At 44.8% G+C, this 23,727-nt stretch overlaps 1 protein-coding gene across 2 annotated transcripts in view; it reads left to right on the forward strand.

Moving 5' to 3' along the window:
• The window catches only part of MTBP (MDM2 binding protein), a 62,349-nt gene that overhangs the window by 20,106 nt on the left and 18,516 nt on the right, over window positions 1-23,727 (forward strand). For both annotated transcript variants that reach the window (XM_090040571.1, XM_090040570.1), the window contains exons 11-16: window positions 30-147; window positions 7,621-7,794; window positions 9,858-9,971; window positions 11,293-11,457; window positions 16,071-16,164; window positions 17,649-17,804. In XM_090040571.1, coding sequence (XP_089896697.1) covers window positions 30-147; window positions 7,621-7,794; window positions 9,858-9,971; window positions 11,293-11,457; window positions 16,071-16,164; window positions 17,649-17,804 — 821 coding nt within the window. The remainder of the gene's footprint in view (window positions 1-29; window positions 148-7,620; window positions 7,795-9,857; window positions 9,972-11,292; window positions 11,458-16,070; window positions 16,165-17,648; window positions 17,805-23,727) is intronic.

Below are 23,727 nucleotides of genomic sequence, written 5' to 3' on the forward strand. Positions count from 1 at the left end.
AGTAATAGTCTTATTTCTTTTTTTTACAGGTGGGAGCTTTATTTGCTTTGCCTTGCAGTGTGAGCAATATACTGATTCCATCACCCACCCAGCTGAGTACAAAAAAATGGAAGGAATATATGTCCAAAAAACCTAAGGCCATCACCAGTAAGTAAGAGATGTACTATATTTCCCTGAATTCAGGACAACTTTGAATTTAAAAATGTGCCTGACATCCTCCCGGATTGAGCTGTTGGGGCACAGGACAGTACCACTAATCTCTCATCTGCCACACCTTGATGTTCTTTTAAATATTGGGAACTGGATGTGTGGGCTGGTGGGGATCCTGGCTGGTCCTCTGGGAGGGTTGTCTTTGTGGGGCTCTACCTCCCCTCATACCCCACCCTTACATTTCCTGGATGACACAGGTCAGGTGCTGGCTCTTATATTGACCTCCCCATTGCCACTGGCAGTTGATCACTGGCTTACTCAATGAATGTCTAGGAGTTTAATTATGTTCATTTGGGCTCCCTGAAGCCATCTTTAACTCAATTAATTCCTCATTGGTTTATAGGTCCATCAATCAAGGTAGGTCCATTTAAAGTCTGTAAGACAAATGACCTTAAATCAATTCATCCCAGGTTCCTGGATTAACCTGTCTGGATCAGTCCATTAAGAATCCATCAGATAAACTGATTTTATTTTTGATTATTTATTTATCCCAGGTTCCTGGGGCAATCAACTGAAATCAGTCCCTTAAGGATACATCAGATAATCAAAATGAAATTAATTCTGCTGGGGTTCCTACCCTGTCTTGACTCCTCAGGTTAGGACCAATGGGCATTTTCAAGGAGGGGAGCTATTCTTTCTGCCACTTTACCCAGCACAGTGAGAGGCAAGCACAATCCAAAAAAAACCAAAAGAAGAGAGCAAAGGGGCAGTGCCCCTGAAAAAAGTCACAGACCCATTTATGGTGGCTCCACCACTTTAGTCTCCACCTAGCTGTCTTCGAGTGGTTCCTTGGCGCAGCGTGTCCAGGGGTTTATCAGTGGTCCTTCGACCACTCTTGCCACAGAGGCCTGCTTTCTTCACCCACGGTTGGCCGCATGACGCTGCTGGCTGGGAAGGCCTCATGTGGCTCCTTGGTCTACCAGCCACCGTTTTCCCTTGGCTGCCACTCTCCAGGGCCAGAAATACCCATCCTTGTGCTCCCTCTGCTAATCCAAAGGGAGCACACACTGTGGAAATGTGGCAGCACACTCCCTGCTCCGGTCAGGCTTTTCTCCACACCTGTGGTACATATCCCTTATTCGGGTTTCCCAGGGCTTTCTCCTCACCGTGCTCTTTTCCCCTCACAGTGCAGGACATGGAACTTCCTTGGAGGCATGTCTGAGACTGTGGAATGAACACCCTCAGATCTAAGGATCATCACAAGTCTTACCTCCTTCCACATGAAGTACAAAGCACATTTATTGTACCTTGCTTTCTTAATATAAATATATATCACCATATATATTGTGGGGAGAAGAAGATCTAGCAAACTAAGACATCCCCTCTAATCCTGATAGCTTTACATTCAGTAATCGGATTGATGTTTGCACATAGCAGTCAGAAGGCATACGCGTTTTATATAGCGGTTTTTGGTGCCACTCAAGAGATAAATAAGTTGCACTATGTTTTCATTTTCAAGATATTGTATTTCAAAGTATCAATCTTTTGTAGTGCTCTGCCTTCATAAGCAATTTTTATTTGTGCTATAGATCATTTTTATATGTAAGCAAATGATTCACACTTGTTGTTATAACAATTTTCCAGTAGTTAACTTATGTCATTAAATTTGTTTTTCTAAAAGGTAAAAAAATCATAGAAATAAGAGAATATTTTCATAACAAAATATCACAGTATATTTTAATTTGTGCCAAATTCATGGTAAACCTGAGGTTTTAGTAACCGTGTCCTTTAAATTCAAGTACAGCTAAGCTCGTATGACAAGCCCAGAATCCCGGCTTCTGATCGCTGATTAGGTGATCATCATCACGTGAAGATTAAACTATACAATATATTCTCTAATCTGTGGAACAGAGGAGAAATCCGACTATGCAAATCATTATTGAATAGGTTCCCTTGGTCAAGCTCCTTTCTGTGCTGAAGAATTTCTTAGCGCACTTCCTCTTGTTAGGTTTTCAGTCACCCATAAAGGACTAGTTATTACCCTATGACAGTGCCTTCCCAAATATTGTGAACTAACAGCTCACTGTCAACTTTTAAGATTTCTCATGGTCCTTCATAACCTTTGTCAAATATTTGGTTGAAAGGGGAGAAGGTATAACTCACAGATCACTAATGATGGTCATCTCTTGGATCATGATTGGGAATCATTGCCTTGTGATTAAGGCTTAGCTACTATGATCATATTCAGTATAATTTGCATCAATCTAATCCACATGCCCACAAATTAATTCCTACCACCTGAAGCACATCTTGTTTTTGCATACTATTCCAACATGCCCAGAATTGCAAAATGTGCTTTATATTACTAGTTCATGCTTTACTTTTTGTCAAGCCAGTAGGCTAATGTCTGTTCTTTAAATGTAAATTCTTGGGAAACGATATTATAAAAACATGATGGAAAGAAGATCCTTAACTTCATTAGTGTAACTCTTTATCCTTCTTTAATGGTGGGATCACACATGTGGTTGTTTGAGTCAGAAGTTGTTTCTAACGCAATATTCTTTAGCTCAGCCACAGGAGGATTAGTACATTATGATTGGTTCAGTCCCCTGAAAAGTTAATCTATAGGAAGTGATATTTCTCACAAAAGTTAAGATGCACAAACTCTTAATATTCTTAAGTTAGGTGCTGATAATTAATTATATGGATATTGTATCTTACCATTTTAAATCTCAAGGATAAAAGTTAATAGCGCAAGGTCCTCAGGCCCCATTCTCTATGGCATTGTAGAAATGCCTAAGACATGTAGAGCCTGCAGGGTAAGACATCAGAGGACATAAGGAAAGTGGTGGGAAGAAGGATATGCTTAGTTTGAAGGAGGGAAATTCACAGCCTTACAGAACTGCTTAGGGGGAGTACTTGGGCAAGGTGTTTTGTGGCTAGATAAGTTCAAGATTAAAGTTGTCCTCAAGCTCATGTTTACCAGTTATCACTGCTGTAAACTCCTGCCTTGGACCCCACTGATAGTCTACCCAGAGCCTAGAAGCAATGTTTTCATACCACGAACTTCTTGGTATGAAGTTGACTCTGTCCTCATCCACATCCTTGGCTACTTGTGCACTCTAGGCCGCAAGCATGAAACGTCTGGCAACTGTAATCCTACAATTCCGTTTCCATCTTCCAGTCCTTCTTCATCCCCCTTTCTCTCTCTATAGCACCTAAGTGAAAACAAACCTTGAGAGATAGAAAGCAGTCTACAGACTGATTCCTAGAAGGGCTCTGGCTTTGCCTGTCTGCTACAAGAGAACTTTGGATACATCTCAGTGCCTCATCTGAGATATAGGAAACCTGTGTATGCCTTTGGTACAAGCTCCCTGTTATGACATATACAGGAGCAGGTCAGGTCCTATGACTCAGGCTGGTTTATAGACTACCTCAAAATTGATCCATAATATCACTGTAGACACGCTCTGCATAAAAAGCTGGCAACATTGTGACAAGGCATTCTTGGAAGAGAGGGCAAGTTTTTATAGGCTTTGAGATGAGCAACAAGTGGAGCAGGACAGAGTTGTGAGTGTAGTTGTAGTGTTTGGAGTCAGAGGAGGGATTTGAATTGCATTAACGTTATATATAGGCAGATGTGATATGGTCATAATTGTTGAGCTTTCACTGGAATGGAGATGGAAGCATGGGTAAAACCATATGAACAAAAGGAAACAGCCTATGGTTGGAAATGACTTCCTTTTGGATCCTGTGGCTAGCCTGCCTATGGTAAATTGTTAGCAAACTCTCAGTTGCATGAGGAAGTTCTTGGAATTCATAATTTATAAATGCCTCATCAAAATTAAATCTACAAGAAATAAAAATGCTATTTCTTGCCATCTTAAGGAAAGACATGTCAAGACAAAAATTATCTGAGAAGAAAAGAAGATGAGGGGAAAAGCTTTGAAATTAATATAGATGGGAAAATAGAGTACATAGTGAGACTGAGTATCTGGAACTTGTTCTTCTTGTAGCCATAGACATTAGGCTTGTGCAAAGCAGAAAGTATTTGCTTTGGATTTGGATGGGGTGAGACAACCAGTGCTGGCAGCCCCGGGAGAGGCTGCGGAAAGTAACTGGGGAGCCGAGGGAATGATTGGGAAGCTGGGGGATTAAACCGGGACCTGGGGGGAAGCCCCCGATCATTTCCTCCAGCTCCCCAATCATGTCCCCCAGCCCCTGTGGCTTCTCCCAGGGCTGCTGGCTCGAGCTGCAGCTTGTCCAGCTGCTGCTTCGGCTGCCCCCAACCTGGGGCAAGGCAGGCAGTGCAAGCAGCCCTGAGAGAAGCCATGGGGGCTGGGAGGAATGATTGGGACCTGGGGAATTGAACCAGGAGCTGGGGGGAAGCCCCTGTTTGTCCCAAGCATTCCCTCCAGTTTGATTTCCCCAGCTCCCCTGTCATTCCCCCCAGCCCCCATGGCTTCTCCTGTGGCTGTCAGCACTGCCTACCTTGCCCTGGTTGGCGGCTTCTCTTAGGGCTGCTAGCTCAAGCTCATCCGGCTGCTGCCCCAGCTGCTCCCACTGGCACTGTCTAGTGCCTGCCTGTACATTGTATGGCCAAATCTCTCTGAATCAACTTGGAAGCTTCTGATTCTGTTGAGAGAGATTAATGGGTCTCCCGATTTTGATTCCGATTTGGAGATTCCGCTGCCGAATCGGGACAAATCTCTTCCAAATCAAATCAGCTACTGAAGCTTTGCATAGCCCTAATAGACATTAACATTTTCCCCCGTCCCCTCCTTGCATTTAAATCTGAAGCTGTTCCAGAAAACATTGAAACACTGTTTATTCATCTCTAGTATCCTCTGCTTGCTAAACTTTTAGTGTTTGTTTCTGTTTAAAATATTATTTGCTGAGGAACTCTTACAAATGCTTCAACACAAGAGGAATAATCCATGGTATTAAGTGATTTGACCTTTAAGGCGTAGTACAATATTATGAAGTGTTCATTTTCTGATCTTCTTTTCTTACCAGACATCTATGAAATTGATATTCTATACTTTGTATGAGACCTGAAAAAATCATCTCTCCAAAGTTATTGCTATCAAGTTCATACTGGTTTTATTCTGGTACAATGCATATTATCTCTGCTTCTGTTAGGAAATAGAATGAACTATTTTTCATCTGCTTCAAAGCAGGCATTTCTTATATTCTTAAGCAGAGATTTTTCGTTTTTGAATTAAATCCTTCCTTTGTAAGTAGCATTTGTCTCATGAATAATCTGAAGCATTTGCAGAACTTTAAACAGTAAATGAACACTCCTGGTTGTGCCTCCCTCTCTGAAGAGGTGCCTAGCATTTCCAACAGTTTTGGGAATATCCTCTCTCTCTGATCCTCTAAAGAGTTTGTTTTAATCCAAACATTCAACTGGCAAATTCCATCTACCAAATGGTCTCCTCTCTTAATGTTTGCAAAAAGCAATTGTATAGTTTTACTCCAGTTTCAAGGAAGATGTATACATTTGTTAAGGTGGGTTTTTTTTTTTTTGTCATTTAGTAGCAACTGAATTTATATAAATCACCTTTCAGCTAAAGATGCCAAATTTAATTTGTGAAGTGAATCACAATTTACGTCTATACCTCATTCACCTGAACTTGCTTTAGCAGTGGAGTGGTTGGGTTTTGCTTCCTTCACTGAATTATCTGCTTCTAGCTCTGGTGTCTGAGCTCACTAGCTAGCTTGGGTAGTCATTTGCTCTCGAGTTTAAAGGAAGTGCAAGCTGGATTGAACCAATGGAGAGAAGTGGTAGAGGGAAGCGGATTGCAGATTAGTTGATCCAAAACAGAATATATGTACTGCAATTTCTCTGAGGTACCTGTTGTTGGAAATGCGATAATCAATGTTCAGCAAGTTGACAAGTTCAAGCATTTGGGGTCAACTGTTTAGCAGAATGGAGAGTTAGATGATGAGTAACAGCAAGGCGGACAAATTAGAAATTAGCAACAGGAATATTATACGATAGGATTGTATCAGCGAAGCTGAAGGGGAAAGTCTACAAGATGTGTGCGTCCAGCATCATTGTATGTAGTGGAGACATGGCCCCTGAAGAAAACTCAAGAAAGGAGACTGAACATGACAGAGATGAGAATGCTCCTATGGATGTATGGAGTGACAAAGATAAAGTGAGAAATACTTCAGAGGATCAGCAAAGGTAGTAGAGGCATCTAAGTGCAAGAGAGAAGACTAGCATGGTATGGGCATGTTCAAAGAAGTCCGGAAGACTGTAGGAAAAGAACTTACCAGGATGGTACTACCAGGGGGAAGGGGAAGAGGAAGACTGAAGGTGAGATGGAGAGGTATAGTGGAGAGGGACTTGAGAGAGAAGGAGTTGGAAGAAGAAAGTATGTATGACCAAAGCCAGTGAAGAGCTGGGATTCACAACAGCTACCCTGTTTCAATGGGACAAACGAGGAGGCAAGAAGAAGAAGAAGAAGAAGAAAGGTAGCTTTGTTATTACACTGCTGTGACTGCAATGTAGATATGCCCACAAACAGCATGCAGGCATACATGGATGAATGGCATCTGCCTTAAAACAGCACACAATGTTATCCAGTAATACAAGACAGAAAATATCTTTTCTTATGGAAAGAACAGAATAATTTAGGCAGAATACAGTAATCCAAATAAAATTAGGTTACTACATTAGGATTAACCCTGATAACCTTATGAAAAGGGTCTGGGATTTTTAATAACAACCATTTTCCTGTACCTCTTACTCTTCGTTCATTAGCATGAACAGATTAGGATACAGATTTAAAATTTTGGTAACAGGAAGCATGCCCCATCTGAGACTGACCCATCCACAAAACCAGGTGTTAATTTTCAGGCATCTCCCATTCAAGTACCAAGCTGAAGTGATAAGTGCTATGAGAATGACACTGAGTTTGAATCTAGAATCTGACCTACTGTTTGAACTTTGTATAGTCTCATGCTCCAAAGTCACATAAATCCAAAGTCACACAAAGATCACCCGGTTATCTGTGAGGTCCCTTCTAGCCCCTAACAATCTATGAATCTATGCCAGGCTGCTAACCAGTGAAATAAGTATATATGCCAGGGGTTCTCAAACTTTGATACCATGACCCTCAGTGCTGGATGGTGGCAGTGGGGGATGGGGAGCTTGCATGCAGCAGCTGCCACTGCCATCCACCACTTTGCGCTGCCACCATGTGCCACTTCCCTGTGCCAATGTGTGTACCCCCTGGGCAGTTTGTGGCCCCCTTTTAAGTTGCTCGCAATCCCCTCGGGAATCATGACCCACAATTTGAGAACCCCTGATGTATGCAATGAATATACAACCTATTAATAACATTTGTCATGGTCTGAGTAAAATGATACTGAGAATATGAATGAAAATATGATGCGAGGGGATAACTTATTTTGAAGCTGTATTTATGAAGTATTTTGTTTCTCTTCCTGCTTACTCAGTTCCAGAAGTTGAACTGAAAGGAGAATTTTGCCAATACTATTTCTTGGTACAAGGCAATGGCTTTGGAGGCTGTAAAGCAACCATGATTCGTTCAGCCAATCAAATTAATGGAGCAGCAACTCTTGCTGTAATAAATGGAAAGCTAAAGACAAATGCAGAAGAAACAGACTCAAGTAAGACTTAACTGTGTTTTTTGAGAGTGTTTGAAGGCAGCTAGTGCTGTTTGATGCATTGTAGGTGCAGGTTTACATTAGTTCAGCTAGAAAAAAGGGAAATAGGAAATTCTGGCTTGTTTGTTTGTTTTGTTTTTCTTATTTTAGCAATATTTGGACTTTTTTTTAAAAATGTGTTAGAAAAATTCATAGGAACACATTACTTTAAAGTAATCAGGTTAAAATAGTTATGATTTTTTTAAAGATACCAACATGAAAAGTTCAATCCATTACTCTTGAAAGCAAACATGCAAGGAGCTGGAAGGGTTTTTGTTTGTTTTTTTGTTTTTGATTTTTAAAGCTACAGTAGGAATATTTAAATCAGATGTTCAAAGTTGTCATGAAATGGCACCAACCCAAATCTAAAATTTATTTACCTAACCTGGCAGGGTGTGGTTGTGATAACGTTTCTATAGGCAAAGAGGCGCAATGAATTTTGCAAGAGGGCCTTTAGCTGATATTCACATAGAAAAGGAGTGGAAGGGCTGCTGCCACACATGCGCATTCTCTCATCATATACTGACACTACCATATGCAGGTTATGACTGGCTACCTGCTCCATATTTATACTGGTAGGGTGAAGAAAGTGGGGACATAACTGAAAGTCCTTGCTAATAAATTAGGGAAGTTGTTTGTGTTCTTTTCAGACATACAGCCCTGCAATAATGTTAACATTAAAGATGTAACTTTAATCTGTAATGGCATGGGAATACAAAACTAATGATGAATCTGATATTTCATCTATACCATGCTTATTACTGTCACATGTAAGATGGATAAAGAATGTCAAATACATAAAGACCCTGTCAGTCTTCATGCCTGAAAAGGCTTTTCAGCCTTCCATTTTAATTTGCATTTCATTAATTTCCTTTCTTTTATGAGATTTAACCAGACTTTACATTTGAATTCTGGCTTCTTAATATGAAATGTGTAATTATTAGGGGTGCACCAGTAAAGATATTATGGGCCAATACTGATGGCCAATTATTAACCAGCCAAATCAGCTGATACTGATCCGATTGCCGATATGCAGCCCAGCACCAGCTTAGAGCGTCCAGCTGGTAAGTCTGTGAGGGAGAAGGGACATGGGGGAGGGAAGGGGGGTGGAGGTGGGGGCAGATCAAGGCCCCCGTGGTTAGGGAGGCAGGGGCAGGCACTGCACAGCCGGGGCAGAGTGCGGGACAGAGCCATGGCTCATTCGGGGGGGGGCTCCCACCGATGCGCATGCCCCTGAGGAAGGTATGGGGGACAGTTGTCCCCCAGATTTGTGCACAGGGCAAGGGCAGGCTGTCCACTGCATGTCCTTTTCCCAGTGTGGGGGCTGGACCCAAGCTGCACTTGGGAAGGGTGGGGGCAGGCAGCCACTTTTCCAGTGCTGGGAGGAGAAGCTACATGTGTGGGGCTACAGCCACCTCAAAATTCACTGTAGTTCCTCTTCCAGTGCTGCTGCTGCTGCCGCCTGCCCCACCCCTGCCAACCCTGAGCACAGCCTGTACCCAGTCCCACTACCAGGAAGAGGCTGGCGCATCTCTGGCCCTGAGCACACAGTGGGCAGTCTGCCCTCTCCCCATGCACTGATCTGGGGGCTACATGACCCCTATGCCTCCCCCAGGGGTGTGCACAGAGGCTGAAGTCCCTGCCTCAGCCCCCGCCCCACTCCATCCCTTACCATAGGGGCCTCGATTTGCCTCCTCCACGCCCCTTCCCCACACAGACTTACCAAACAGACACTGCTCTCCAAGCTGCTAGACTGCATTCCTGGCTGTATGTGTGCTGCAGCTCCACACATTGATGCAGCATTTATTGGTGACATTATCGACCACATCAGCAAGAAAAGCCGATTGTTGATAATGTCAATTTTCCATTTAACGGTGCTGATATGATATGGAGTAATTATGCTTATGTACTATTATACCTACTTTTATCTTATACAGCTAGTTCCTCTTGAGAAACAAAAATCTGGGATAGTAACTATATAAGTTAGATGAGACAAGCTAAGAATGACTTTCTTATAATCTGTGCAGGCCTTTGTATTGCTGACTTCATCAGGTCTCTTCCACATCTTTGTGGAGAGCAGATTCTACAGAGAGAAAAGAATCTGGCTTCTGTCCAAGCATGTGCCTTGAAGGAATATCTCAGTAAGTATTGGTGAGAATAATGGATTAAACTGTCACAGGATCTCAAATTAATATACAACAAGGGCATTTTTATTTGGGATTTAACATGACAATGTTTGTTTTATAAAAACCAGGGAATCAAGTCATTTTGTAAAGAAGGAAGAGAAATATTAATATAGTTTTCACTTAAGAAGCATTAGATATACATCTGTCATGACTCGTTCCTATGATACCTTTAAAGAGGTTGTAAAAAATGTCAATTTTGTAGTACTAGGCTGATATCAGCTAAATGGTGCTAGAAGATGCTGTCCCAGCGAACGTCTAGCTGGCCAGAGGAGCATAATAAACTGATCTCTGGTGTGTGTACACCAAGGAAATGATTTTGGCAGTAGCATCTGAAATCAGCACTGGCATAAAGATCGTGGTGGAAATGAGGATCTTGAGTACTGCTGTCTAGTGTATAGAGGAGCTCATTAAAAATCCTAGGATCACTATCCGTGGACTCTTCTGCTGTTGTTAATTCACTGTATTGCTTGCAGGACACAATTTGTTAGTTATTCCAGAAATTGGGATGGACGTATGTTCTTCCATTCATTTTGCCTTGTACGAGTGCTTGCAACCTGCTCATCCAGAGACAAAGATAACATCTGGACTTTTAACAGCCAGTTCCATAAGGGGTGGGACTGTGTGGTTTGTACTTAATGGAGAGGGTTTTGCAGACATTTTCACAGTTTTTATTCCTCACTTTGCCCCCTCCCCCCCCAAAATTCTTTGTTTCTAGACAGTGGTTTTTCCTGCAATCAATGACTTTCAAAATACTTTGGTTAGTTTCATACCTGTCTGTGTTAATGAATCGATTTGCTTGTACATTATGTTAACATACGAGTGCTTGTGAAAGAAAGTAAAGCCAGGAAGTTGTATCCCAAGTTTTTAATAAAGTATAATACTTGCTTATTGTCATAAAGGTAATAAAAAAGCCTGCTATGAGTACTGCAACAGTACATAGCATCCTTGTTATGGATCCTTGTCAGGGAACAATGTATGGACTTGGGAGGGTGTAGCAAGCCCACATGCCTGCATTTTGGAGCTTATACCTGGGTACACGGTGCACTGTGGACAGATTTCTGGAAGGCACTGGCAAAGATGATTCAAATGAAACTTCAGGCTCAGTTGCTGGTAAAGGTGGTCGTATCTGCTGCTGTAAGAAACCAGTAGCATGTCTCTAAAGTATACAGAATTGGATTTGGGTCAACTCCTTTCTCTCCTGACCAGGTTCTAATCTTTTCTGATTACTTAGTGGTTATGATAGCACATTTGATCTTTCTCTCTCTCTCTCCTCTAGAGAGGCAAGAATCAGCCAAAGAGCTTTCTACCATTTCTATTGATGAACTCAAAAACGTGTTAACACTCATGAGGGAGCAGTTTTTTGAGCTGCATAACACCGCCCTTCCAAAAACTCTTTTACATGAGGAAAAAAACAAACCTAGCATCCATGCAGTGACTTGTGGTGGGTATCTTTATTTAGAAAATTCACCATGCTTTCAAAAAAACTCTCTAACAGATAAAACTTTTTATATTTTCATATTTCAGTGATACTAAATTACACCTAAAAGAATTCATTCCAAAAGAGAGAAACTGTGGGAAAGAGATATTTTCCAAGTTTTGTACATTCATGCATCTGTTGTTCTCTCCATTGGATTATCTATGCTTCCAGTTTTGCTGACAAAAATATGACTTTCATACAATACTATAATTTTGCATCATCTTGTGATTTTAAGATATTCTCGTCCAGCCTTTCCTGTTTCTAAATAGAAGATTTTTACAGTTTTTATATTATGTTTGATTTTTTTTCACACTTTCATTTGATAGCTTTTGTAGTTTTCTGTCCACATAAGTTACTTTTTATAGTATTGTCACGGAGTCACAGAGGTGCCCCGTGATTGTGAGGCTGATTGGCAGAGCTGCCAATCACCCAGGGAGCTCAGGTGCCTGGTTGCCAGGCCAACCAAGTGAGTCACATGGCCGGAAGAGGGCAGGGCCTGGCCTTTATAACCAGCTTAGGCCAGAGCCTGAGACAGTTCCCTTCTGGCTGCCGCAGGAGCAGGAGCTCTGCGGCTGGGCTGAGCGGCCTGGGTTAGTGGCTGCTACTTCATCGCGCTAACCGGCTGCAATGATGCAGGGAACAGCATCGCCCTGACTGGAGGTAGGATTGCGGGCCCTGGTGGGGCTTGGAGTTATTAGGCGTGTGGAGCCTTTGCTTATGTTATAGCCAGATGGCTTGAGTATTAAGTTACAGTTTAACCGGAGGACCGGGTGAGGCTGTAGGGGAGCGAGGAGGCCTCAGGGGAGCTCCCCAACCGCTTGGGGGTTCCCAGTGCCCAGTTGAGGCACAGTGCCTGGGGCACTAGTGTCGGTGCTGCTGGGCATTATTGTGCGCCAGGGAGGCGCGGTGTGCGGGGTTACAGACCCCAGCCCATAAGGGCGGTGTTTAGCCCCGGAGCGGGGCAGGGACAGAGCGCAAGAGGCGCGGAGTCAGCCCCGAGAGGGCAAGGCCCCGGAGCGGGGCAAAGACAGGGCGCGTGGCGTGTTGGCCCCAGAGTGGGAAGCCCACAGGGGCGAAGCGCAGGGAGCGCGGTAGAGGCCCCTGAGGGGCGAGGCCCCAGAGAGGGGCCGAATAGCCAGGCCTAGCTAGCCACCCAAGGGCGCCGAGACTAGGGCGGTGATAGCGCCGGCCCAAGGGCGCCGAGACTAGGGTGGCGATAGAGCTAAGGCTGGTGCAGTGAGAGCGGCCGAGCTAACCACCCGAGGGCGCCGAGACTAGGACGGCGATAGAGCCGGCCCGAGGGCGCCGAGACTAAGGCGGTGATAGAGCTCAGGCTAGAACCCGGCCCGAGGGCGCCGAGACTAGGGCGGCGGGAGTGAGCCGGCCCGAGGGCGCCGAGACTAGGGCGGCGGGAGTGAGCCGGCCCGAGGGCGCCGAGACTAGGGCGGCGGGAGTGAGCCGGCCCGAGGGCGCCGAGACTAGGGCGGCGGGAGTGAGCCGGCCCGAGGGCGCCGAGACTAGGGCGGCGGGAGTGAGCCGGCCCGAGGGCGCCGAGACTAGGGCGGCGGGAGTGAGCCGGCCCGAGGGTGCCGAGACTAGGGCGGCGGGAGTGAGCCGGCCCGAGGGCGCCGAGACTAGGGCGGTGATAGAGCCGAGAGCCGGGCAGAGGGAGCGTGCCGGCCCAAGGTCGCCGAGGCTAGGGCGGCGAGAGCGTGCCGGCCCTAGGGCGGCGAGAGCGCTCCAGACTTAAGGCTGAGCCGGCGATTAGCCAGGCGCCGGCTAGAACCCGGCCCAGGGGGCGCCGGTAGTGAGCGGCGCTGGCGAGCCGACACAGGAGGCGCCAGCAAGTAGCTGGGCGCCAGCGTGACAGGCCCAGGGCGCGGGGAACGGGCGAGAGATTGGGGCCCGACCCAAGGAGGCGCCGGGTGGGCGAAGAGCCCCGGTGCCCGAGAGTGAGAACAAGGGCACCCGAGGGGCGAGGGACCATACAAGCGTCCCCCGGAACAGCTGCGAGGCTTGGGGCGTGCTAAGGGGGAGGCTTGGAGGCACGCGTTGCCTTTAAGGCAGGAAGCACATCGATACCCCGTCTGGAATAGGGACGAACAACTAGACCGTCCATTAGGGAAACTGGCAGCCTCCACATTACATATCTTACCATCAAAGTCGTGGCGGGCGAGGTTCTGAGGGTGCTACGTCACCCTAACGTGACGGTAGGGGGCGCTAGGGGGTTCACGGCCGCCCCTAGCTGCCACTCCCTCACAAGTATGTTTTCTTTAATTCAGGTGTTTAATTCCACAGAAGTGTATGTGCATATATCTGGGGGGGCCAGTACAGTTACTGGAACAGCAAGGCTATTGTGTGGAAGCTCTGTAGCCCCATACCATGTCACAGCTTTAAGAAAAGGCCTTCATAGACTCATGTGTGGTATCTGCTTTTGGCATGCCTAACTTTCCTCTTCAGAGAGAGTTAAACTTGCTAAAACGAATGATTTAAGGGTGTAAGAGGATGCCAGTCTTCTCCAGGTGCAGACTTTTCACAAAACTCAGAAGGAAGTAACCAGGAACTCGTAACACAAAGATACAATTTCTGTTAGTCAGCATGTAACTGAACTGAATGGTTTCATTTTTGATATATTTATTTAATAATGTTGCTAACTAGAGGAGCACTGATACATCGGTCTGATTATTGGATCGGCACTGGTATAAAGAAAATTGGCTGTATTGGAAATCGGCCCAAAGTGGCCGATAATTTGACCCATAAATGCCCATGTGTGTATGCAGCCGCAGCGCATCATGCAGGCAGCAAGGAGCACAGCCGGGCAGCTTGGAGAGCTGTATGCAACTAGTAAGTCTGTTGTGATGGAAGGGATGTCAGGGGGCAAATCAACGCCCCCTGCAGTGAGGGAGGAAGTGGGGCTAGGGCAGGTGGCAGGGTGTGGGGTGGTTCAAAAGGGGTGGGGCTGGAGCCAGGGCTGCTCTGGGCTTTTCTCAGCGGCGGCTGGGCTCGGAGCAGGCAGCAGTGGTGGCACTGGGAGGGGGCTGCAGCCACCCCAAATTTCACTGTATTCCTCTCCAACTCCCCCTCCCATTGCCACCACTGCCAGCTTGGGGCAGCCCTGGCTCAACCCCTGACTCCACCCACACACTGAGAAGAGCCAGGGCTGCACTGGGTGGGTGGTGGCGGTGCTGGGAGGTGGGGCTATGGCAAAATTTGGGGTTGCTGCAGCCCGCTCATATGCCCTCCCAGCACCGCCACCGTCTGCGCCAAGTCCAGCCCCTGCTGGGAAGAGCCCGGAGCAGCACCGGCTCCAGCCTGCAGCTGCAGCCCAGTGCCCTGCCCTGCCCCTTGGATATCCATGGGGCACATGTCCCCTCTCCCCCATGCCCTCCTGGGGTGTGTGCAGGGGTGGGAGCTACCGCACACTCCCCAGACTAACCACGGCTCCGTCCCGCACCCTGCCCCACCCAGCTGGGCAGCACCTACCCCAGCTTCCCTCCCTCACTGCAGAGGGCATTGATCTGCCCCCCAACTCCCCTGCCCTCTCCTGTTTCCTTCCACCATAACAGACTTACCAGCTGGATGCAGCTGTATCAGAAATTGGATCAGTATTGGCCAATATGCCTCCTTAAAAATCTACTGTCGGTATTGGCCCCCAAAATCTCTATCAGTGCACCGCTATTGCTAATATAAAATATTTAGTCAATACTTTTTTCCCTGTAGATCTAACAGGTTTTTTCCCCGTTTTGCATTGCTCATTACAACACTGTGTCTATATGGTGTCCTGACACCATTAATGATTATGAAAACACTGGTGTCAGGATATTCTATCTTGGGACTCCTGATATGTTACTCTCTACTCTGGCTTCCTTCACTTCTCAACCATTTTTCAGAACCCTGGAGACCTGGTTCATTTCCTCAGTGCTCTCTATACTATCTCACACATGTGTGGCAATGTGGAATGTACTACTTTGAGTTACTTTAAAAAAAAAACAAAAAACCAACAACCCCCCCCCCCCCCCCAAAACAAGATGTAGAGGGTGTGGAGATCTACTTAGACCCATGGATTCCATGAAAACTACTATTTATGACTTGCAGAGTTAGAAGAGCCCCAGCCTGATTCTCTGCCAACCCCAATGACTGGAGATAAATTTCATTTTATACGTTAGGCTCGGGGTGATCTGGTGGCCACCTATAAGCTTATCAGGCGTGCTCATCAGGATCTGGGGGAACAACTGTTCACCAGAGCCCCCCAGGGGATGACAAGATCGAACGAACGGTCACAAACTCCACTGAGACCGGTTCAGGCTGGACATAAGAAAGCTTCTTCAGTGTCCGAGCCCCCAGGGTTTGGAACAGACTGCTACCGGAGGTGGTTCAAGCACCCACTTTGAACGCCTTCAAAACACATTTGGATGCTTATCTTGCTGGGATCCTATGATCTCTGCTGACTCCCTGCCCCTGGGGTGGGGGGCTAGACTCGATGATCCTCTGGGGTCCCTTCCAGCTTAGATGTGTATGAAATCTATGAAATTACTAATAGCTATAGTTTTGTATTCAGCTAACCATCTTTTTTTCAGAATCTGAGCTAATTGGGTCCAATGCTTTGGAGTGGCCAGAAAGAAGTGTTCTTCAGAATATGGAAAATTTTGAAAAAATTAAACAAAAAATGAGGTAAGTATAAGTATTTTCTAATTAGGAATGATTAAGCATCATTCCAGAGGAGCTATCCACGTTTACAGCCGCCTTGTCAGTTCACAAAAAGTATTTAAGTGTCTTGCAGAGCAAAGAGAAATTCATTTGAGACTAACATGAGTTCCCTTTCCACTACCATCTTGTAAAGGTATTTTAGAGGCATCTTAAGGTGCTTATGTCTGATCATTGTTCTGAAGCCTTTTTAAGGAATATAGTTACAAGGTGTCTCATTCCAGTAGCTGCCGTGGTGTAATTCTTGGGTCTCATCTCCCCTTCAGAAATATGCACATGCCCTTCTACAATGGTGTAGTCAGTGGCAGAAGCTGTGGATGTGTATGCAGCACAAGGGTTTTTCCTGTCATGTCTCACTATAAATAATCACTATCATTATCTTCATGTTTCTTAAGTAAAATCAGTTTCACAGCACTATTTTCAGAGCAGATGAGAATTGACAGCTTTTTAAAATAAACTAGATTTCAGTTTGTGTTGAAATAGATGTTTTCCCACTTCTCTTCCTGTGGAGTCCTGCTTTTGCAGACCTATGGCATTGGGTGCTGAAGACAGTCTTAGAATTTGTTTCACATCAGCCTAACATTTCAGCCTAATGGCTCTCTCTGAATCTCTCTTTGAAACAAGGTCTGTTGTGGGTATTTGACATTTTCCTGGATAAGCTTACACCAGTCAGCAAAATGAGTTATCAGCCACTTAATATTCTCCGAATTTCCAAAGTCTCTGGGTAACATGATATATATATATATATATATATATATATATATATATATATATATATATATGAGTTCTCACATATATCTTTAACTCTCTACCTTCTTGTTTCTCTTTCAAAATATGGCCTTTTTTTTTAAGTGAACATGCTTTCTGCTAACTGTGCCTTTTGAGTGGCATCTCAAGAACCTTTTCATCCCTTTCAAATAGGCAAGTGTGGTATAAATCCCAAGAAGAAATGTTAATTGTATCCTTTTCCACATAGGTGATTGTTTTGTTTTTTTAGTTAATCTTTGGTACTCCACAGCTAGTTGTCAGTAGGAAAGAGGAAGCATTTGCTGTCCTTGAATGAGATTCAATGAAAAAAATGAGTGGAAGGTCAAATAATACTTCCCTTGTTGCTTATGCTGTAAGCATCTTTTTCATGAAATTTAAAATTAAACTGGAAGTATTTAAAATTTGCCCACAGGCTGAATATTTGAATGATTGATTCTCTCTATTTAATTTCACAGCTAAGCTGTGAAATCTTGAGAATAATTTATAATGGGAAAATTGGTATGGCCTTAACATCAAGGAAGTTTTCTTATAAAGTTTTATGTAGCAGTGTTTTGCAGTGATGATGCCAGTTGTTGCATTGGAAATCTACAGTATTTTGTCTCTTAAGCTATCAATGACTTGATGAGGCAGAATTGATTAATTATGTTTCTTTAATTCCAGTTCTTGTTGTTTTTCTTTTTCAGAGGTTCCATGTTGACACATTCATCTGAGCAATTGCTAGGACATAAGGATGGTCAGAGGGAGTCACTGACATTGCTGGATGCTAAAGAGCTACTGAAATACTTTACTCCAGAGGGGTTGCCGATTGGGGATCTTCAGCCATTACAAATTCAGAAGAGGTAAAGTCTCATAAACAAAACCTTGGGGGCATCCTTCAGAATTGGTGGAAACTAGTGTAATTAATGACTACATTAATGAGCAATTAACAACTCTATCACTAAGTCTGAATATAACCCCTCAGTGCTTTCTAATCAGTTAGTGCTCACAATTTCATAAATGAAAGATATAAAAACCAGAGGTGTGTTACCATACTTACGTAAAACTGAGATGACCCTGAATATAAGACAGTCCCCCAATAATTAGATTCTATATATGAAAAATTTATAAATTTATTATAATACTCCAGGTATAGAATCTAATTATTTGAGTTTTGTCTTGAATTTACCCCCTTCCTACAGCAGGGAAAATAAATCTGGACAGTCAAGTATCCCTCTGTCCCTGCCAGCTTTTTTCCCCTGCAGTCCCTTCCTCACTTTCTTACTGTCAGACACTGCTCTCCCTGAGCACATAGAAGTGGGAAGCAAATCTGAAAATACTGACCTAGAAATAAATATTTATCTGTAGTAACCTGCATACGGGAAAATGACTCCAGGTACCCGTAGACTTAGTCAATCCAGAACTGATGCAGTTTATCTCTTTTGAAACTGCTGCAAGATTTAGCACAAGTACTCTATAAACACACTTTTAAGCAGCACTTTTGCACTACTTGTGTGTGTATTGCTGTATATAGATTTTTTTAAATCTGGTTCAAGGCCAAATCAGTTCACAATTCAATTGGGCAAAGCCCAATACACAAGTTCCAAAATGTGATTGAGCAGAACTCAGTTTTCAAGTTTGTTTGACTCTACCACCAGACAAGTAATCCTCACTCCCAGAACCCATTGGTTTGGGGTTACAGATACTCACCAAATCCAGGCTGGCAAGCCTCAGGCCCAGAGTCCTTGGGGTTCAAATGTCTCCAGTCTCACTTGATCAGACAGGTTTTCTTTGTTTGTTTGTTTGTTTGTTTGTTTTAATTTCGTGTCTAGGGCCAAATCAGCCAAATTAGTTCTGAATTCTGTTGACCAAGCAGAGCTCAATCATTCAAGCCTGTGTGGTGTTACCAAAAGCAAGTACCCTGTCTCCCAGACTCTTCAAGCTTGGCTTTCAGATAATCCATTGCAGACATCCTACACGCAAGCTCCAAGCCCAGAAACCGTGGAGTTCAGATGTCCCCTAGTCTTTGTTGCCCCTAGCCAAAAGGCTGAAGGAGCAAGCTAGAGGGAAAGGCTGAGACTGAGAACAGGCCCCCCCCCCGCCCGGGTCACATAAATTGCGTAGCCAAGATCCTCGCATTGGAGAAATAATAGACTCTTGCAGGGGTCAGCCTGCTCACAGTGCAAGGGACAGGCCTTTATCCTCCAACCACACCGAGTCATTCAAGGCCAAGAAGGGCACCTCCCCTACCAGGCCAGCAAAACTATCTGTGCCCTTCCCATGTGCTGCTCTGATCCCCTGTGGTCTAATATGCTGCTTTGCTTTGTGCTTCCTGTTGTATTGACTGCAGCATTGCCTGTCCCTTCCATGATCTGGGTGGCACACACACACACACAGGCTGTCCATGGCACATGTGCCTCAGATTGGTCGCCTGTACTTTAGAGCAGTAGGAGAGCACTTCAAGAACTTGGAAATGCCAACCAAAATCAATAGCAATGACCTATTAAAGAGAACTTATTTTTCTTTGGCCAGAAACAAAAGGCCTGATAGTGGCATATTTGAACATCCACATCCTACTTGTTCCCGGATAGAAACAAAGAGATTTCCAACACTTTGCCTGTGCCCTGCTTTTTTGCCACTTAAGGGAAAGCACAGACTTGATTTACCAATGATGTGTATCCATATTAGGCTTCCTTGCTGTACCATGCCAACGTGGTAGAGTCTTGATCTGTAGCACAACTGCTTTTATTGAAAGAAGGACTCGAGTTATTCTGCTGATGTCATCAACAAAGGTGACAATTGTTGTCTGCTGTGTTTTTTTCCCCTCTATTTTGGACACCAAGAGCGTGGCTTGATTCTTCTAAAGTAGATGGGAATCCTTCAATTGATTTCAGTGAGGGTTTAGATCAGACTTGGGTATTAGGACCTGCATTAAGCAGCTTTGCTTCAGAGACACAAATGAGCTATTATTGAATATGATGATAGCAAAGAATTGTCCTATGAGGCTGAGCTAAACTTGCTGATTCAGAAATTCTGCATGTTTTCCAAGAAAGGCCTTCACCACATGGAGTCTCCTAGATAACTTTTTTTTAACAAGTCTCTATTTACCATGGTTAAGCTTAGAGAGTTTTTTCTACATCTTACATCTTCCCTTCCTCTATTCCCTTTCTTCATTCCACTTTTCTATTCTTCTTGAATTGGTCCTGTTGTGGTCCCTGATAGCAGATGATCATCATCTGGATTGAGACTGCATGGAGGCTGGAGCTGGCCCTGGCCCTGGCCCCGGATCTCTATCAGGATAGAATTTGGTACTAGATTTGGAAACAAACTGCATCCACACACAACTGGACTGTTTTATTGTCCAAAGACGTAGGTTCCTGGTAAGGTGGCAGCTTGGGCACTCTCCTGAATGTCAGGCTATGTAAAGTCAAGTTGCCTCAAATGGAGGGAATGTGAAGCTGGGTATCTTACATCCTGGGTGAGCGCCGTAGCTACTCGGGAGTGAGTGGTGAGTGTGGCCAACCTTCTACTTCTCTTTCTTTGATTCTGTTAAAATAGCTGGAACTAAAACTTAACTTCAGGATAAATGCAACATTATATTTATGCTAAAATGAAATGAGTGTGCTTTTTTCAGTGAGGCAACACAAAAAAAAATGTATTTATTTATTCAACATTGATTTCTTCTCTTCACACCACTTCCTACCAGTCTGTCATGCCTGTTTCCCTCCTGCCTTCCCCTGTTTGGCCACCCAGCTAAACAACACCATTACTGATGCAGTCCTAATTTGAAGATTCCTTTAAATACATTCCTATTCTTGCATTACAGGAGAATTATAATCCCTTTTGCATTCGTAGTGCTCCTGTTAGCATTTTCCTTTCTATATGGAGGTGCCTGGGATTAAAGGTGTATGAACAGAACTGACCTTAATAGTCCCATAGTAACAACATTCATATCACACAGCTGTGTGGCATAGGCATCTCCTTTTGCTCCTTCCTGTCTATATCTTTCTTTATGTTCATTATATTGCTGTCCACCTCCTGGTCATTTTCTTTATAAACCTCTTCCTTTTTTTGTCCTCTGGTTGCTGCCTGTTCCTAATGTTCTTTCTGCAGTAAAATGCCAGTATCGTAAAAACACGCTGCATATTTGCGGTCCTCTTTGTAATACCATGCTTTAGAAAACTAGTCTGCTGTTTTTAGAATGCCCAAGTTACAAGTGCAAATAATTTAGATCTAAATATCTACCAAAGCTGGGAGAGGGAAAACATTTATTTTGTCTGCTGAATTTTGTAACGTATTCTCCCTTATCACATTAATAAACTCTTAAGTTATTATAGCAAATTGTACTTCCTGTGAAGCAAGCTTTTAAGATTAAATGCAATTAATCTCCCTAGAAATATATGTAGGAGGTTTCATGTCATTTAAAAAGCTCTCTCTAGAATGCTGAATTGATGTCCTTTATCTTGATTACATCCAGAATCATGGTTAAGCTGCCCAGTGCCTCTGCAGTGTTTAAAGCAGGGGTGTTAAAGATATGCTCTGTACGCCCATAGAGCCATATGATCCAGTCTGTGGGTTGCTGGACCAGCCCCAGCCCTGCGTGCTGTGTTTGGTACGTGGGCTATACCTGGTGCCATGCATGCTGAAGGCAGCACAGGGAGTCGGTCCAGCATTCCCAGATCCCTTATGCCATGTGAGCATCATGTGAAGTGCATACCTTGTGCCAGCCCTGGGTACCATGTGCTTGAGTCCTGGTGCTGGCACATGCTGCACATGTGCACTGCATGTGGCTTAGGGGGTCAGCATGAGGCACATGTTCCATGAGGTGCATGGACCCAGAGCCAGTGAGTGGGACTGATCAGCAGGGTGTTGCATTAAGTACGTGCCGCGGACTGACCCCCTGTGTCGCGTGCACGGGCTGCGTGTGGCACCCTGGACTGACCCCCCCCATGCTGTCTGCAGTGCTGGGTACAGCCCTTGCACCTTGGGCAGCCCGTACCCCAAGGCAGCCCGAGGAGCTGGCAGATGCTTTGCACAGGCAAGATAGAGCCCTGTGGTGCACTGCAGAGGGTCTGTCCTGGTCCAGCCCACCGTGTAACTCAAGTACGCTTGTCCAGCCTTCGGGACTAGGTGAATTTTAAGTCTTTTGGTTTAAAGTCTTTACTGTTTCATATGTTACTGTAGCATCCAAAGGATCAGGACATGAGTTACAGACCACTTGCTGGGGATTGTATGAATGCAGGGCAAGGGAACTTGTGGCCTTGTCTTCAAGAGTTTACACTATGAAATGTTCCTGCAGCTTTGTTTTCAAGCGGTGAAAGAGTTTATGCCATGAAAAGAATTTCCAGGGGTTAAACTATTCTTTGCAGTACTATTTCTTCTCAAAGAAATGGTAATTAAACTGCCTTGGCTTTAGATTTGGAAGGTTAACACTCCTATACCTCCCCTTTTCATTTTATGATGACCTCAATTATTTCTGTGGCATGCTGTACTTTGAATACTAATTCACTGATACATATGCCGTATTTTTCATATAACTTTAATGCCTGACTGCATCTACTGGATGAATATATGGTCTTGGGGTATCTGTTATGTTCCTTTGTACACAATTAGGAAACTTAGGATGCTTATGGATTGTATAGCTTGAGGTATGGCAAACAATTCTTAAGGTCACTCAAATGCATGGCATTCCTCCATGCTGTTTTAGGTTAAACAAACAGTGCGTGTTTGACGATAACTGAAAATTGCACCTACTTCAGGTTGTATCTGCCTGTGCCAAGATTGTCCTCTCCATATGTTTGCGTGCCAGGGAAGGAGAATTTGACCGCGTGAGAGTGAAAATGAACCAAAGTATTAAAGGAACTAGTATTTTTAGCTTTGCCTGCCTCTCCTGGTCCATTCTTCTGACAATCCATTATCTATGGACTTTTCCTATCCTTTCCCTTTCCTATCTGGTAGAGCAGAATTCCTGAGACTTGCAGGTAGTTAAGTGTCAAGTCTTGCAGTGTTGCCACTACACTGGGAGCCAGTACACAAAGAAGTTTCCGAAAGCTGTCACCTGTCTAGATTATAACAATGTCGAGCTCTTGTAGGGGGCAAGGAAGAACCATGTCTCTGGCCTGCACTGGAGCTCAGTCTTGCATACTATCTTTATACAGTAAAATGCATGATCCAAACTGACCTTATAGCAGCTGTTTTCTTAGCTACTCCCACTCCGCAGAGCAGGGTCTGAAACGTATAGCCTGCAAGCCCAATTTGTGCCTATGTCAGGGCTAAGCAACAAGGAGCTGCACTACACTGGGCACTGGGGCTGGGCAACTTTGAGCTCTGCCTTTGCCATTACTACTTTTCCCCACCCCCCACCCAGCTGCAGCATGTATGCAGCTTTTAGTTGGTGGGGATCTGCACCAGGGTCAGGCAGCTGGATGATGTGCCCTTGCTGCTGCTGCTGCTTCTCCCTGCCTCCTTCCCTGTCCCCTCTGCACCCTGCCTTCAAGCCACCGTGTGGAAGTAGTAGCAGTCCCACCATCTGGAAGCTGCACCCATGTCTCAGCCAGCAAGCAGGGGCCTGGCAGAGGTGGAAGTAGTGCAAGTGCAGCTCCCAGCTGCCTGCCCCAGTATAGGGGCAGGAAAAGCCCCCTGCTACTGATGTGCCATGGAAGCCACCCATATTGAACCTGAAGTGGGTCATATCAGCCCACAGGTTGAGAAAGTTGCTGGCCCCTGCCCTGGAGGCCTTTGCATATGGCCTCTCTGAATGCTCAGCAGTTTTGCTGTCTTTGGGAG

The sequence above is a fragment of the Crocodylus siamensis genome, chromosome 3, assembly GCF_052110815.1.
Source record: "Crocodylus siamensis isolate JL-2025a chromosome 3, ASM5211081v1, whole genome shotgun sequence".
NCBI lineage: Eukaryota > Metazoa > Chordata > Crocodylia > Crocodylidae > Crocodylus > Crocodylus siamensis.